At 37.2% G+C, this 16661-nt stretch overlaps 1 protein-coding gene across 2 annotated transcripts in view; it reads left to right on the top strand.

Annotated features, from left to right (window-relative positions):
* The window catches only part of LOC587130 (endophilin-A3), a 54524-nt gene that overhangs the window by 11794 nt on the left and 26069 nt on the right, over nucleotides 1-16661 (top strand). The window contains exons 3-6 of one of the 2 annotated variants that reach the window (XM_030977391.1): nucleotides 10335-10407; nucleotides 11873-12016; nucleotides 14011-14144; nucleotides 15846-15913. In XM_030977391.1, coding sequence (XP_030833251.1) covers nucleotides 10335-10407; nucleotides 11873-12016; nucleotides 14011-14144; nucleotides 15846-15913 — 419 coding nt within the window. The remainder of the gene's footprint in view (nucleotides 1-10334; nucleotides 10408-11872; nucleotides 12017-14010; nucleotides 14145-15845; nucleotides 15914-16661) is intronic. The other variant, XM_030977392.1, reaches the window with a different exon arrangement.

A 16661-nucleotide genomic window follows, 5' to 3' on the forward strand; every position in this document is an offset into this window, starting at 1 on the left:
CAATCAGGAAATGAAGAGGATATCTGCGTTTGAGTAAAGGAAATTACAAGGAAGTGTATTGTGCTCCCTGAAGAATTTAATTGCTTTGGTAGATAAACCGAATGGTGGATTTTTGATAGATTGTTCAAGTGGTATACGTGTCGGTGCTCATGAATGTGTATGTAAGCACTGTTGGCCTATTTTATTGCACAGTATATGGTGTACAATATAAATATGTATGGCCTATGTACATACAGTCTGTTGAATATTCATGTAAAAAATGCAATAAACCAAGGAATGGCAGTGTGATAAAAACATGTAGATAAAACATACAGTGTAAATGTAATCTATGACAGAGGCTGTCAGCAGTAGTCATAGTTTCATTAGTACCTGTACATGTGGATTCCCATTCTCTCCTGAATAATTAGTGAGCAAATATACAGTTAAGTACATGTACATTGATGTCTTTAGCCAAGATTCAAGAAGATACAGTTCATATATTAATTTTATGCAGGGAATTGAACACATGACCTTCACATATACAGTCAAGTGTTCCAACCACTTGACTGTGACATAGATCTCTAGTCTCATTTTCTTCTTTCTTTCCATGAACTTATGTAACTAAAATGTGAAAATGGCCCGGCCCCCCCACTCCGAGAACGGACGGACCCCATGCGTGTTGCCAAAATGTCCTTTTCGTAACAAAAGAAAAAGGTCTACCCGTATTGACTTTACACACCGGACTTTTGCTGAAAAGGGGGGGGGGGGTCGGTTGGAACACGCATATGTGTACCCTAAATAACACTGAGTGGAGGGGCCGGGGAAAATGGAAGGGAAAAAATGATACGTAGCCTAAGTAATTGCATACTGATTACTTAAAGTAACTTGTAAAATTGACAACATTTTTTTTTTTTAAAGGAAACCAACGAATACACCCTTTAAACTGCAGTTATTCATCATCCTGTTGACTAGTATGAGCTTTAAAAGGAGTTTCGAAAAGTTTATAGAAGACTTTTCTGTCACACAATATGTAGGCTGATATGTTTATGACAAGCCTTATCCAAGCTTAAATGTACACCTGTACTTCCTTATTACCATTCAAAACAAAATTCTAAGATCTTCTAAAAACCAATACTATGAAATTTAAAAATTGCAAAGTCCAAAGCTCAACCTATAAAAGAAGCTCTACTTTATATACAGTTTGAAATTACGTGATCCATGAAGTAGCAGAATTGTCGTGACCCTCCGCCGCAAGATATTACTCATCCGATGTTCCTTCCGCGGTAGTACCTGAAATGGATTAACATGATATCCTTATCTGATCACCTTCTAGGAAGGAAATACCTTATTGTGGTAAAGCATGCTGTGTTGAGTAGTGATATGTTACAAATTTACACCTATTAACATGATCAAGTCGTACGTGAATTCTGAAAGGGGTGTACAAAAGCTCAAGGCTACCATACAAATTATTCATACAATGTAAAATGCTAAGTTGAAATTAATTCAGAATTTAGGGTACATACAGTATGTAGCTTTAAAAAATAGTCCAAAACAAAGAGGACAAAGTGACAGACTGACAGACTGAGAATCCACAAAATAAAAGAGGAGAGTTCAGATGTACATAATGTGTGCTTCAATGTACAGTGTACAAATGTAGATACAGCTTGTTTTTTCACCTTGGAAATCCAAAATATTCAGGGCTTGAATTGTACTTTGTGACAACGTGTTTCTTCCCTATTCTCTTTCTCTAGAATTCAGCTAGAATCTATTTTTAAAATTTGTTCATTACCAAAACTTATAAAGTAAAAAATCTTACATTTATAATCCAACAAGATTTGTGGCGAATGTTAAATCTGAAAACAAAAGACATCCTGTAAACTTTAGGCTTTACAGCCAAGTCAAACAAGATTCCATCCTCAACGCTAGTTTCTTGAATTCCTTCCAATTTATGAAAAATTATCCTTAAAAATACATGTACACAGGAATGCCAATTTTTTTTTTTTTTCATGTTCCATAATGGGTAATGACATGAATTATTAAGAGCATTTAACCATGCTTGTGTGACTCCGAAACCTTGAGCTGGGTACCGTGAAATTGGCTAAAAACCCTGGAGGCACTGCATGAGATTAACTGAGATTCAAAACAAGTCCATCCTAATTAATCATAAGATAACATTTCCATGTACTTGTTATAGCCTGTTCAGAGTATTAAGTAGTTCAAATTCATAAAAAACTTGTACAAAGAAACATTTAAATCTTTAATGTACATGTTTAGCAAAAGGGGCAGACAGGTAAAATGTTGGTAAAGACATCATATAGAAACATTGTTTGAAGAGGTCGATTGACATGACAGCTGGCCAATCACCAGTGCACATTCATGATAAGCCCTGCCCACTTTTCAACAATTTTTGTACGACAGGTCATTCAGACTACAAAGGAACATGATTCTTTATCAAGTTTTCGTTCGAAACAATGCTCAAGCATGCGTTTCACTAAATCATACAACGTACTGTACATGTATTGTTATGTACAGGTTTCTTTATGATGAAGTTCAGACTAGCAAAAAAAGCAAAATTTGGTTTATTACAATTCTCATATTGCGAAGTGATGAATTCTGGTAGTGTGAACGCGGGTTAAGGGTTGTCAGGACAAGCTTTGATATCGATGCTTGTTTAATATGAAATCAAAACTGAGCACTAGAATGCCAATCATACTGCTCATTCCAGCCAAGTCCCAATAGAGCAATGTTTACATCATGATCATTTTTATGCCTCCGCCACCGAAGGTGGTGCCGGAGGCATCATGTTTTCGGGTTGTCCGTCCGTACGTCCGTACGTCCGTACGTCCGTACGTCCGTCCGTACGTCCGTACGTCCGTCCCGTTTGACCGTTATCACAATATCTCAAGAACCATTTAAGATTTAAACTTAAGACTCGGGAATAGTATTTATCACCATAGGAAGACGATCTGATTAGATTTTGGAGTACGTAGGTCAAAGGTCACAGGTCACAGAGGTCAACTTATGAAATTCCTTGTATTGAGTTTGTTAGCGCGATATCTCAAGAACCATTTGAGATTTAAAATTCAAACTTAAGGATAGTATGTATCACCATAGGAAGACGATCTGATTAGATTTTGGAGCACGTATGTCAAAGGTCAAGGGTCACAGAGGTCAACTTATGAAATTCCATACATTGAGATTGTTATCATGATATCTCAAGAACCACTGGAGATTTAAACTTCAAACTCAGTGATAGTGTGTATCACTATAGGAAGACAATCTGATTACATTTTGGAGCACGTAGGTCAAAGGTCAAGGGTCATAGAGGTCAACTTATGAAATTCCATACATTGAGATTGTTATCATGATATCTCAAGAACCACTGGAGATGTAAAAACTTCAAACTTAAGGATAGTATGTATCACCATAGGAAGACGATCTGATTAGATTTTGGAGCACGTAGGTCAAAGGTCAAGGGTCACAGAGGTCAACTTATGAAATTCCATACATTGAGATTGTTATCATAATATCTCAAGAGCCACTGGAGATTTAAACTTCAAACTTAATGATAGTGTGTATCACCATAGGAAGACAATCTGATTAGATTTTGGAGCACGTAGGTCAAAGGTCAAGGGTCACAGAGGTCAACTTATGAAATTCCATACATTGAGATCGTTATCGCGATATCTCAAGAACCACTGGAGAATTTTCACTTCAAACTTAATGATAGTATGTATCACCATATCATAATATCTCAAGAACCACTGGAGATTTAAACTTCAAACTTAATGATAGTGTGTATCACCATAGGAAGACTATCTGATTAGATTTTGGAGCACGTAGGTCAAAGGTCAAGAACCACTGGAGATTTAAACTCCAAACTTGTTTAAATTGCTCTATGGCGGAGGCATCATTTTCGACTGCGCGCAGTCTAAATTCCATCTAGTTTTTTCTTTCATACTGACAGCTGCTGAGTTCAATTTCCCATTCATTAGCTTTGGAAGAGTCCATTTGATCAGTGAAGATATCTCTTAATGGTACTAAAATGGATAGATGAATTATTTAAAAGTATCAAGACATAAACGGTAAAAGTATCAAAACATGACAAAGTGAATAACGTGGTATCGGATTCAACTTGCATACAGTGTTTCAAGTTTCAAGTTTATTTTCTCTCATAAAATACGTACCGGATATTAAAAATAAAAACATACAAGTTAATGCAAGGTATAAGCTGGTTTATCTATGAATACAAAATGATGTACATGTACATGTACACAGTTGTACATGTACATGTATGTAAATGAGAAAATGGGTGGGGGAGGGGTAGATTTATGAACTAAGAGTGGAAGCACCAGTAGGGGCCAAAGTCCCTTTGAACTTTGAAGGCTACATTGTAGCTCCATGCTCATGTTGAATTATCATTATATAATTTAGTACATTAAAAGGGAAAAGGAAAGAAAAATTAAAAAAGTAGACTATCACGAATATTTACACGCTTGATAATTCACAGCTTTTGAGTAAATTTATTTTAGCACTTTAATAATTATTTAAGAAACACTTAAGCTTTTTCTCAAATAAAGCAAGTGTCATGGAAACTTTGATGTTAAAAGGGAATAGTTTGTCAAAGTTCAGGACTATATACATTTGTAAATTAAATGATATACATGTATATTAAATGTAATATTTCAGAAGAAGTATTTATGAATAGCCATTTAGTGCCTTGTGTTATACTATCATGTTCATGTGTAGCTAGCCACTATACACTACATGTATTGAACGTGTACTTGTGTAGCAGGAATTTTTAAAAGTATGTGTACATGTAGGTCACAACAAAGTACCAATACTGCAATTATTTTACATTTTAAACACAGGTCTTTGTACAGTATAGTGCACAAAGAAACTATTAAATGGGACAGTCCCAAATCGGTAGCTACGTAAATACAGTGAAATGGAGTCTTTAAATCGACCATGCATGGGAATATTTGTGTTTACACTGTGATGCATCAGTGATGTAAGACCCATAAATAGTAGTGACTGGAGCAATATATCCTGTTAGCAGGAAAAGATCATATTTCATTGCATGACCCTGCTTATGAAAATTATAAAATGTGTATTAGTATTACCATGACCGTACGGCCTACAGTGCAATGGAATTTGAATCAAATGAGTACATTGCAGAGTAACTATAGTTTAAATACATACATGTACTGTACATTATTATATGTACATGCATTTGATTAGTCACCTAAGATCACCAGATTCTTTATTTCTGGCTCTATAAAACATTGTAAATTTGTGTTATTGCTGCACAAGGTGTAGTATGCTCACAGTGCTTGGTGTTGAGTTTGTTTTATAAAGTTCTAATATGGACCAAATGGTGGATTCATAATGCAAAGAAATATGTCAACTACATGTATTTGTCAAGTAATCTTCATAATTATAACATGCCCTTTCAAGCCTCTACTAATGGTCATCAACACTGTGGATTAATTAGTGGTATATATGTATTTTTTTATTTTAATCTACAGAACAGTACATGTATCTGTACATGTAGTTGGTGTGTATTGTAACAGGTTTTAAAACAGTTATCACAAATTCACACTACATCTCTAACACTAGTCTGCAGGCACATATTCTAATTTGTCACTTAATTAAACACAATTTAATAAAGTATTGAGTAGAGCCTAGTTCTGTCAGTCTCTGGCTGTAACACGTACATAGCCTGTTGGCTGCACTAGCTAGCAATCTGCATAGTCTCTAGCCTTTTGACAAGGCCTCGTGACTCTAAGCGGCTGAGATGAGTCTAGATACCCGGAGTGAACGCGCGACCGAGTGACGGAACGTCACGAGGCCTTTTGGAAAGTGGGTTTCACTGCTGTGCATGAATTATTCATAGATACATATTAACATGCCAATACGCCTACTCTGGATTTATTGACCAATCAGAACGGCGATCTCCCAGTTGGCTTCGTTCGTGATTCGTTCCATGTAGAGGTCAGTGGTCTTAGCACGTACGTAATAGTTCATAGCATGTAGGTCCATGTTCGCACTACGTAGAGTTTACTGTGTGTGTGTGTGTGTGTGTGTGTGATGGATACTACTATGCTGACGTCGTGCGAGGATACGTTCGCTGATTGAACGCTCCATTTTCTGGAGCGAATTCTAGTCGGAAACAAGGGTTAACATAAGAAATCCAAATCAGATTGATAAAGGCCACTAGGATGGGCTCCTCGCTCTCGCGTTCACTTGGGTTTTCGCGATTAGTCTCGTTTTAGTCGCTCGGCGTCTATCAGACAAGTGGCCTTGTTTAAAGGCTACATAGTCTCTAGTTCAGATACTTTACACACTCAGACTGGCAAAGGTTTGTGCAGGACCAGGAAAAAAATTATTAAAACAATTTCGGGGCTACTTTTCAAGCTTGCTTGCATGAAAATAACATTATTCAATTTGTTTTGCATTAAACTCTAAGCTAACTTTGGGGGCTCTTTTATGACTTTCGGGGGCTCTTTTGGACGTTTCGGGGGCTAATATGCCCCGAGCCCCATGTATTTTTTTCCCAGGTGCAGGTCTGCAAACGACCCTCTCCCTGGCATGATCAACACTTCTCAGCGTCTTTGATCAACTTGCATACCTTTAATACAGTTGTAGGTCCACATGTGCATCAAGATAAATCAATTTTGTCTATTCAGAACCTGGGTCATGATCAGACCAACCTTGAAGAGCGATATGATACCATATTACATTAGATTCAATCTCTAAAGGCCTGTCTTCATCAGCTCGAGTTTGCCAAATAACCATTATTTTCAGACTCTTGATATTATCACAGCTCGAACGGGTGCAATTAGCGGGATATTTTGGAAACAAGACCGAGAATCTTCAGGATATTTTCTCGACCAAATATCCTGCTAATTGCAACTGGGCTGATGAAGACGGAAATTAACTGGTTAATTTGCGATCGGCATTGTTAAATAGCGGGTTATTTGGCAAACTCGAGCTGATGAAGACGGGCCTTATGAGAGCAACAGCGATTAGACTGATACAACCTATAATTACTCATTAGCGGCACAGCTGAGACACTGCTCTTGAATGGAATTCAATCGTAACTTTGACACAAAGTACGACAGAGCATGTGTCCATCTACGATTGCCTCATTAGTAGCACTTCCAATTTAGTTCATGAATACCATTCAGGGGAAGGGGTGGATGCCCATGTTTAGGGGCTTGCAGAGATGCCAACCCTCCCTAATTTTTACTGAGGCTCCCTGAAAAAGAAAAAAAAAATTACGTCACTACACACAATTTTAATGCCTCCCTGTTTTTTGGGAAGATTATTCCTATTATGATGTATGCGATTGATAAAAACCTCCCTGATTAGTGAATGAATCCTCCCTGAAAGCTGAAAAAGGTTGGCATATCTGGGCTTGCCCATGCAGTATATTGTCAAAGTTTTTTAGAACTTTTTTTCTTTAAACTACGGGTATTGTTTTTACCGTACTCTAATTAGTGACTACAGTTGTAACTCAAATAGGTCTACATGTACATACGATGTACATGTACAAAACGATCAATCAAATTCAATTTAAGGCTTACGATACGATCCCTTCCACATACTTTACAAAATACATCTGAAATCAACAAAAAGAGAAATGACACAATTGCATTACTTTAATTTCCATTATACACTAGTACAGGTGTATGTATTTAGTTAACCTTTGGCCTACATTAATCCAGATCATTGTTTAGGGATTTAGAAATGCAGAATGTGCGATTGTGCATGTACAATAGGTCCACATGTACATGTACTTCTATGGTTCTGCTTGTACGGTGCGTGCAAACTGTACCTGTACAGCACTGCTGCAATTCATGTATAAAGTTTCCAATAGCCCTCGAGTTTTAAAGGTAAAGACCAGTTATGGTCATGCGATTGCATTGTGAAAGAAACGTTGAGGAATCGATCAGAAAAGGTTGATCATCTAGCATCTAGCATCTGCAAGGTTCTGGAATCATCAAAATGATAAGAAATTTGGCCCATTCTTCGTAAAGTTACAAGCACTATACACAGAAAGATGTATATGGGACTACCCTATATCTCTCACAGACCATGAGAGAAGCAAATTTACCAAATATATGAATTAGTAGGCGGTTTCCCGGCAAATTTTTTATCATCATGTATTAGTCAAAACATATTCTTTCACATGATTGGTAACGAGAGCTTCCATTTCATTTTTTGAAATTGGGGCGTTTCCAATACTGGTCTTTACCTTTAAGCACTTGAAATTTATGTCAATAGTTGTACTGATACATGTACTTGTCATTGAATGGGTAGTTTTGAAAATGGAGTGCGTATGTTTACACAAAGAAAATGTGATTTTCTTTTTCACAATTAATAACTCAAAAAGCGAATTACCCTTTTGTTCAAATAAGTTTTTGATTACCGTACAGAAGAGGGGGCTTAGCAAATTCAGTTATGAATATGGACTCTATTGCTGTCTTTTTCATTTTTTGAGTGTTTAAATAGTTGAGTGATTTAATAGAATTTTAAGTTAATTTTTCATGTTTTTATTAGTAGTAGTACATTATTTCATGTTTTACCAATTTTATGAATTTTTCCATTCTAATCTACACTGATTTGTTCAACCAAGTACACTGTAGACAAGTAATTTAATTATTACCCGTATCAGGTATTTCAGGTTCGACTAGATCTCTGTCAAGTGATTGGCATTGGAAGTACTCATGCCTCTTACACGTAATTCATTCTGCTGCTCTAATAAATGTTGTCGGCCCAGCATATGGCAGTGACATTAGATGACACAGTGCTAGATTCTGACAGTTGTATGGGCGGATCGAGAAGGAAGAGACATGGGGGTAGTAAATGTTTATTCACTCAAGACCTTTCCATCTTTATGTGGAGGTCGATGAGTAGACTACCATACATGAACTTTACATCATTCTATTGGATCACAAACATGGCCTGGCATGCCTATTTGACCGAGGAATGATAATACATGTATTGGTAAAACTTAAAGAGAGGGTTGAGTTCTGGGGAGAGATGAAAATCATTTGTGAGCATCTTAATTGTTATGATGCAAGTGTGGAAGAACATCAGAGAAATATGTTCCCTGAAAAGCATGGCTCTTCAAATGCCTCCATATTCTAAATAGGACTTGTAGCAGCTTAAAAATGTAGTGCCATGTACATCTTTCTGTGTACAGTGCTTGCAACTTTACCAAGACTGGGACAAATTTCTTATCATTTTGATGATTCCAGAACCTTGTAGTACACACCAATACACTGTATGCATGATCAACTTGTTCTGATCGATTCCACACCACTTCTTTCACACTGCAATTGCATACTAAACCAGAACTCAACTTTATCTTTAAAGTTATACATGTCAGCATTGGCGTAACACCAGTTGTTGAGTTGTGTGATACAACGACACTACAGCGTACTGTACATGTCGTCAGGCTGCACGTGTGCAAAATCTAATCAAGGAAGAAGCTCGCTCCTAGCTGGGCAGCATTCATGGCTATGTAACAAATGGCTTCTCCAATCAATGCTCAAGTGTCGTCCAAGTGGGTCATTGATCCCAATCAAGAAAGGAGAGGTGGCGCCAAAGGCTGCACACGTCCTTGTGGGTGTGCAGGAAAATAGGTGCTACTATCTGTGGTCTACATGTACTGTAGCAAATGCAGTTTTTTTCTGTAGCGATCTTTTGAGGTGATTAACCGCATCATTAGATGAAAAACATTCATCCGTTGATGTTGGAGGAATAGAAACGTACAGTGAAACCTGCTTTTAATAGCAACCACTTGTGTAGAATTAGAAAGACCATCTCATCTGCCTATAAGGACCACTTTTCTTGCCTCCCTTGAGCGGTCTTTGTATTTCACTGTATAAATTAAATGTAATGATAGTGATAAAATGAAGTCATGTACTTTTACCAAACTGTGCTATGTATTGATTTGTTTATTATTATTACTATATTTTTTTTTTTTTTTTTTTTTTCAAATTTACTCCCCATGTCGGTGTTGACTTACATGTACATGTACAGTGTACATTTGTAATGAACTTTAACGATTTATGAGATGAAAGAAATCGAGTGTTCAGGACACCAAATTCTTCAAATGTAGCCAATTTCAGGTAATATTTTCCCAAATGCATTACAAATGTGAACCATTTTAAACCAACACATGGAAGAGAAATGAAAAAAAACATCATCGATCATCTTTAGCTCCGGAAAATGAAAAGCTCTTTGTTTTTATACTAGATTCATGTTGTGAACAGAAGCTGACTGACTGTTTTATTGCATTCTCTCTCTCTCTCTCTCTCTCCATCCCTCACTCTCTTTTACAGACAATTGATGTCACTTCACTTGCAGTTGACGACATAATCACAAAGACGAATGAGCTTCTTCAGCCAAATCCCTGTAAGTAGTATTTAATTATTTATAGATATTTGCCCATTCATCATTCCAAGCACTTTGAATCCAGTGGAAAATGTGCTATGTGTTAAAATAACCACTTTAAATACAATCTAAAATTCTCATTATCATAAGTGCTGGTGTCAATATTATGAATTTTGATACGGTGATATACAGTACATGTATGTATCCCATGTTATGCCCACTGTAAATTCCATTTTATGTACACATACTTTTTGTTATCAATATTATTACTTACCAGTGTCAATCACAACATACTGTGATGCGAAAATGATGAAGGAGAGAAAAAAAATCATGCTTTAAATCGGACAGTTTTTATCAGGTGACAAATTGTTGACGTTTGTATTACTTATAATAATTATATTAATATTGTTATTATTATTATTATCATTGTTATTTTCATCCGTATTATTATTATTATTTTTATGAATAATATTAATATTGATGATATCAACATTGTTAATAATAATACCTGACACCATAATTAAGTGCTGGTCAAATGTTTAGGTAAACCCCTGGATTCAGGGTGTACCAAAACATTTGACCAGCACTGTATGTGATGCTACAATCATTTTACAATGTCTTGTCACCAGTGAACAAGACACCCTAAATTTTGAAGTATTTTGTTTGTAGTTTGATCTCAACCCCAGCATCTTTCCTGTGAGCCTTCCTTTCTCCATTCCAGCTTTGATTTAATGCAAGAGGATCATAAATCTGTCTTATTCTGACAATTTTATGGGGCATTATACTTATTAATACACAAACACACACACACACACTCCATCTGTGCATGTTCAAGATATATGTCTCTGATTTTGGTATGGGTGAATTGGTGTAATGAAATCTCTCACCATTATACCCTTAAACAAACAAAAATATTACAGAGCAGTTTGTGGGGTAGGAATGTTTGCTTATGACAGGCCTGACCCGTTTAACTCTATTTACCTCTGCAATGTCAATGCAGTAAAGGTTATTTTTAAAATCTCTACTCAAGCAGTTGTCATTTTAATATGTGATACTTATACTGCATTATTATGATTATTATTTTTAGTAGTAGAAGTAATAATATCACTATATTATTTGTAACATTTTGAACAACTCTCAGTATGGAGAATAACATTTTATTTTTCTTATTCAATTTTAAAACATACGAGTCAATAATTCAAATAAAGAAATGCCCTGCATTTTCAATTATTTCCATCATAATATTTATTCATATAACACATTCTCCACTATTAAAGGTGTAAATGGGTGCTCCACAAGCCAGAGTGCTACATGTTCATGTACATATTTGGCTGCCAGTTATGACAGAGGAAACAATGTGGAAACGCCAGCAGCTCACAAGGTGATGGGCTTGTGCACTGTAGCTCAAGTAACCACCATTATTATTATCATTATTAATATCATTATTATTATATCCTGCTTGATTTTCATTTTTCTGTTACCATAGTAACCAGAGCGAAGCAGAGTACTGCGATGACAGTCTCCAAGATGCGAGGGCAGACCAAGAACTCAAGGTATCCCCAGCCCGAGGCCACGCTAGGAGACTGCTTTCTGAAGTTTGGAAGGGATCTGGGTGAAAACTCAGTCTTTGGTAGGTCTATAATAATAATAATAATATTAATATTAATGTAATGCACTTACATTGCGCCATCTATCTAGTAAACTATTCCGAGCGGCATAATGAAATTAAGAAAGATAGAAAGAAGTACCCCAAAAAGAGACTACTGGATAGTACAAAAAGTGTTTATCAATATATTCATGTACATGTAATTTAGGCTTTCACAAACAAGACTGTCCTTAGGTTAGACTTAAAAGAAACAAGAGTTTCTAAGGAGTGCATTTGAGCTTGTAATTGATTCCATAAACATGGTGCAACAGCTAAGAAAGCTTAAAAGGGTCTAGTCAACTATTAACGCTCCTTCACACCATTTAAATCAAGAGCAATGGCAGATTGAATTGGCAATGCTGTGTGGGTTAAACCATACAAGCAATTATGACTAAACATATACTTAAATACCATGAATTGGATGTTTTGTGTACAAAAGATATGTCCATCATAAGCAATAGTAGCCAATATTGAAATATTTATTACATTTAACACTAATCTATGCCATGCACAGGTCTAACCTAAAATGGGGTATGTATTGCTTTTTGTGAAATTTCCAAAATGAACTTTAAGTTTTAATATATACATGTACAGATATTATGAACTATTTTACCCTTGTAACAGTGTATATGTAGCATGAATCATGGTATTAATACCCCAGGGTAGCAATTCAGAAAGCTCACTTATGCTACGGTCACAAAGGTTCGTACGAACGATAATTTCGTACGAATCTCCCTGTTTTTCCATTGTCTTCCCGAATTTCCATTGTCTGAAAATCGTTCGTACGGCATTCGTAGCTGTACGTAATTGCATTTGTGACCGAGGCTTTAGCTAATTAGCTAATTAAATCGATATGTCCAGTTAGCAGGAGGTGCATTGCATTTGTGCTTTGCTACACACCTTTGGTGTTCGCGCAGTAGTTAAATGAGGAGGTCACATAGTTGTGGTATTCTTAAAAAACCTGTTAGCATTAAATTTACTTTTAAAAAGATAAAGACATGAAGTCCTCCCATTTTTTAAGCGACACAGCTCTCTATTCCTGTATTTTTCCTGTATTAAAAAAGAATGTACTTTCAATTGCAAGTTGGATATGAATTACCATGTTCATTTTAATACCCTTTTCCATGCTCTCTATCCCTCTTCCAAACTCTCTCTACCCCTCTTCCACACTCTTCTCCTCTCTTCCACACTCTCTACCCCTCTTCCATGCTCTCTGCCCCTTTTCTCACACTCTCTCTACCCCTCTTTCTCACACTCTCTACCTTTCTGTCATGTTCTGTCCCCCTCTTCCACACTATCTACCCATTTTCCACACACTCTACCTTTATTCCATGTTTGTTATCCCTCTTCCACATTATCTACCTTTCTTCCACACTCTCTACCACTCTTTCACACTCTCTACCCCTCTTCCACACTCTGTCTACCCCTCTTCCAAACTATCTACCCCTCTTCCACACTCTCTCTCTACCCCTCTTCCAAACTATCTACCCCTCTTCCAAACTATCTACCCCTCTTCCACACTCTCTCCTACCCCTCTTTCACACTCTCTACCTCTCTTCCACACTCTCTACCCCTCTTCCTTACTCTCTCTACCTATCTTCCACACTATCTTCCCCTCTTCCACTCTCTCTACCCCTCTTCCAAACTCTCTCTACCCCTCTTCCAAACTATCTACCCCTCTTCCACACTCTCTCCTACCCCTCTTCCACACTCTCTACCTCTCTTCCACACTCACTTCCCATGCTAAACACTCTCTCTACCCCTCTTCCACACTCTACCCCTCTTCCAAACTATCTACCCCTCTTCCACACTCTCTCCTACCCCTCTTCCACACTCTCTACCTCTCTTCCACACTCACTTCCCGTGCTAAACACTCTCTCTACCCCTCTTCCACTCTCTCTACCTCTCTTCCACACTCTCTCTACCCCTCTTCCATGCTCTCTACCCCATTTGTCATCTTTCCCTCCAACACAATCCAGGTAATGGCCTTCTAGAAGTTGGTGAGGCCCACAAGCAGCTAGCTGATATCAAGGACAGCCTTGACTTCAACATCAGGCAGAACTTTCTTGAACCTCTGGATCACCTGAGACAGAAAGAGCTCAAGGAGATAGTGGTATGGAAGACCTAATACTGATATAAATCTAGTTTAATCTGATTACATACTAACTCATTGCAAGTTGAGACAGTCTGTTGTAGTTTTACTGTCTTTTGGTTAAAATCCAACTTTCCAGAGCATTATTACATGTTTGGGGAGGGGGCGTGCAAATTGTATTGTACCCTGGATTACAATGCACATAAAAATGTCAAGGTGTGTAAAAATTACATAATACTGGCCTGATAATTACCTCATTTAAATCTGTTTCCTGATCTTTATAATTTTTTTCCTGGTTTTACCCCCTTTTTTCCCTTATTTTCCCCTATTTTGTTTACTCAAATGAGGGGGGGGGAATGTTGTTAAATGTCTTTTTTTCCTGAATTTTTTTTTTTTTTAACTCAAGGGTTGGGTCTTCTTCTTCTTCTTCTTCTGCAAGAGCTGCAAGAGCTTGAGAGTGGTAGAGCTCATTCTCACACAACTCTCATACATGTACATACTGTAATTAACAGGTCCTGGCCAGTTTAAAAGCTGTGTATGATTAATTGCATTGTGAACAGGGTGCGAAGGACATCCTGATTAATGACATAAAGAATATAGCTTAATGGTCTTAGGCATAGCTTCGAAAGGAAGCTGAAAGGACAGAGTAGTTTCTAAGTGTTCTGTTGTGATTGGAAGTGATCATGTTCTGTCATCCACATCAGGTCATCCATACTTCATTCAGTTGTGCTTTCTTGCTTTTACTTTCTTAACTGCTTGTGAAGCAACTATAGTTTGCAGGCAAATACCCATGTCACTTGCTACAGAGTCTCTTAACTGTAAAGACTTTGTAGAGTGCACGGCCCCCTGCACTCCACTGACCATTGGCTCAGCAAGAGACCGACAAAGTTAGCTAGTCTCAAGGCTCTATTGAATTGGGTTTAAGTGTCAATAGAGTATGCGCCTATAAACTATTAAAGGCCCACTGCACTACTTGTAGCTACTTGCGCCCTCTATATAACAAACAATGCCTAATCGGTGACCATTGCTCCCCCATGATCCTCTTTTTCTTATGTTAACTGAGAGCTGAGTTGATGAGATAACCACCTGTCCAATGACCTTGCAGGGCAGTCTAATCCGTCCTATAAACTACGGCAGATAAGCTTTAAGTGTCAATAGAGTATGCGCCTATAAACTATTAAAGACCGTCACCACTACTGGGCCAGAAGGGATTAGACCACACAGAGAGCCATCGAGGTCACTGTGACAGGTGGCTATCTCATTAACTCAGCTCTCATTTAACATAAGAAAAAGAGGATCATGGGGGACCAACAGGCACCGATTGGGGAAGTTTTCTATATAGAGGGAGCAAGTAGCTACAAGTATGGCAGTGTGCCTTTAAAAGAAACCTGTTTTGCAATAACTCCTCCATGAGACAAACATGTAGGAAATAGAAAGTACTGTCAAATTACTGTTTGATGGTATAGTCTTATACAGATTTTAGCTATACTCATGTGTGATAAATAGTAAAATGAAGACATTACATGCACTGAAAGTCCTTTTGCCATTTTAGGTAAAGACAATCGTTTTGGGGTATGTTGGCCTCTTCAATTTATGAAGAATTCAGCTAAATGTGGAGGTTTAAATCATGGTTCAGTTTAAATGAGCCCTCCTGTCTGAATTTGGGCCAATAACTGTGAAACTTGTAAAGCTCAATATGTAATCAACTGTTCTTTCCAACAGCATCATCGCAAGAAGATGCAAGGTCGCCGGCTAGACTATGACTGCAAGAAGCGGAAGGTGCAAAAAGGTACGACCTTTACTTTTCATGTCTCACTTTTCAGTTTTCTGTACCTTCATGTCAAAGAATTCTTCCTCTTTCTTTCATGTACATTTAAAAATTCATGTCATCATTACTTCATAGGCATCATTGCCTTGACACACTTTGTGCTAGCGGTCTGTGTCATTACATAAAGTATTTTATTTCAGGACATAGTAATTAGTCATAAAAATGTGACTAAAAGGAAATGTGATCCATTTACTATTTCCATGGAAAATTTGTTACAGCATTCAGACGTGTGAATCATTTATTTCCTACAGGGAAGAAACCCATAAATAACCAATTACAATGTACATTTAGTTTCAATTCAGACATTGTTTCTCTCTTTAATCCATAAACTGGAAATAAAATTGTGTCTAAAGTGACATGCTTAAATTCAAAAGCACATATTAAACAACTTAAGATATAGGTTTCACTGCATTTTGGGGTTCCTCTTTATTGACATCTAAGTCTGTGGAAATTGGGAAAATTTAAGCATATGAATTAACAGGGTCCACTTCAGCACATATCACCATTGGTTCTTAATTATAACAAGGGCGATCATTCCTGACAAGGGTAACACAAGGATGTTAAAGCCCCACTGCACTACTTATAGCCTATTGCGCCCTCTATATAGCAAACAATGCCTAATAGGTGACCATTGGTCACACATGGTCCCCTTTTTCTTAATTGAGAGCTGAATTGATGAGATAACCAACTGTCAGTGACCATGCAAGGAG

The sequence above is a fragment of the Strongylocentrotus purpuratus genome, unplaced genomic scaffold (genome assembly GCF_000002235.5).
Source record: "Strongylocentrotus purpuratus isolate Spur 01 unplaced genomic scaffold, Spur_5.0 spur5_scaffold_9, whole genome shotgun sequence".
Classification (NCBI taxonomy): Eukaryota; Metazoa; Echinodermata; class Echinoidea; order Camarodonta; family Strongylocentrotidae; genus Strongylocentrotus; species Strongylocentrotus purpuratus.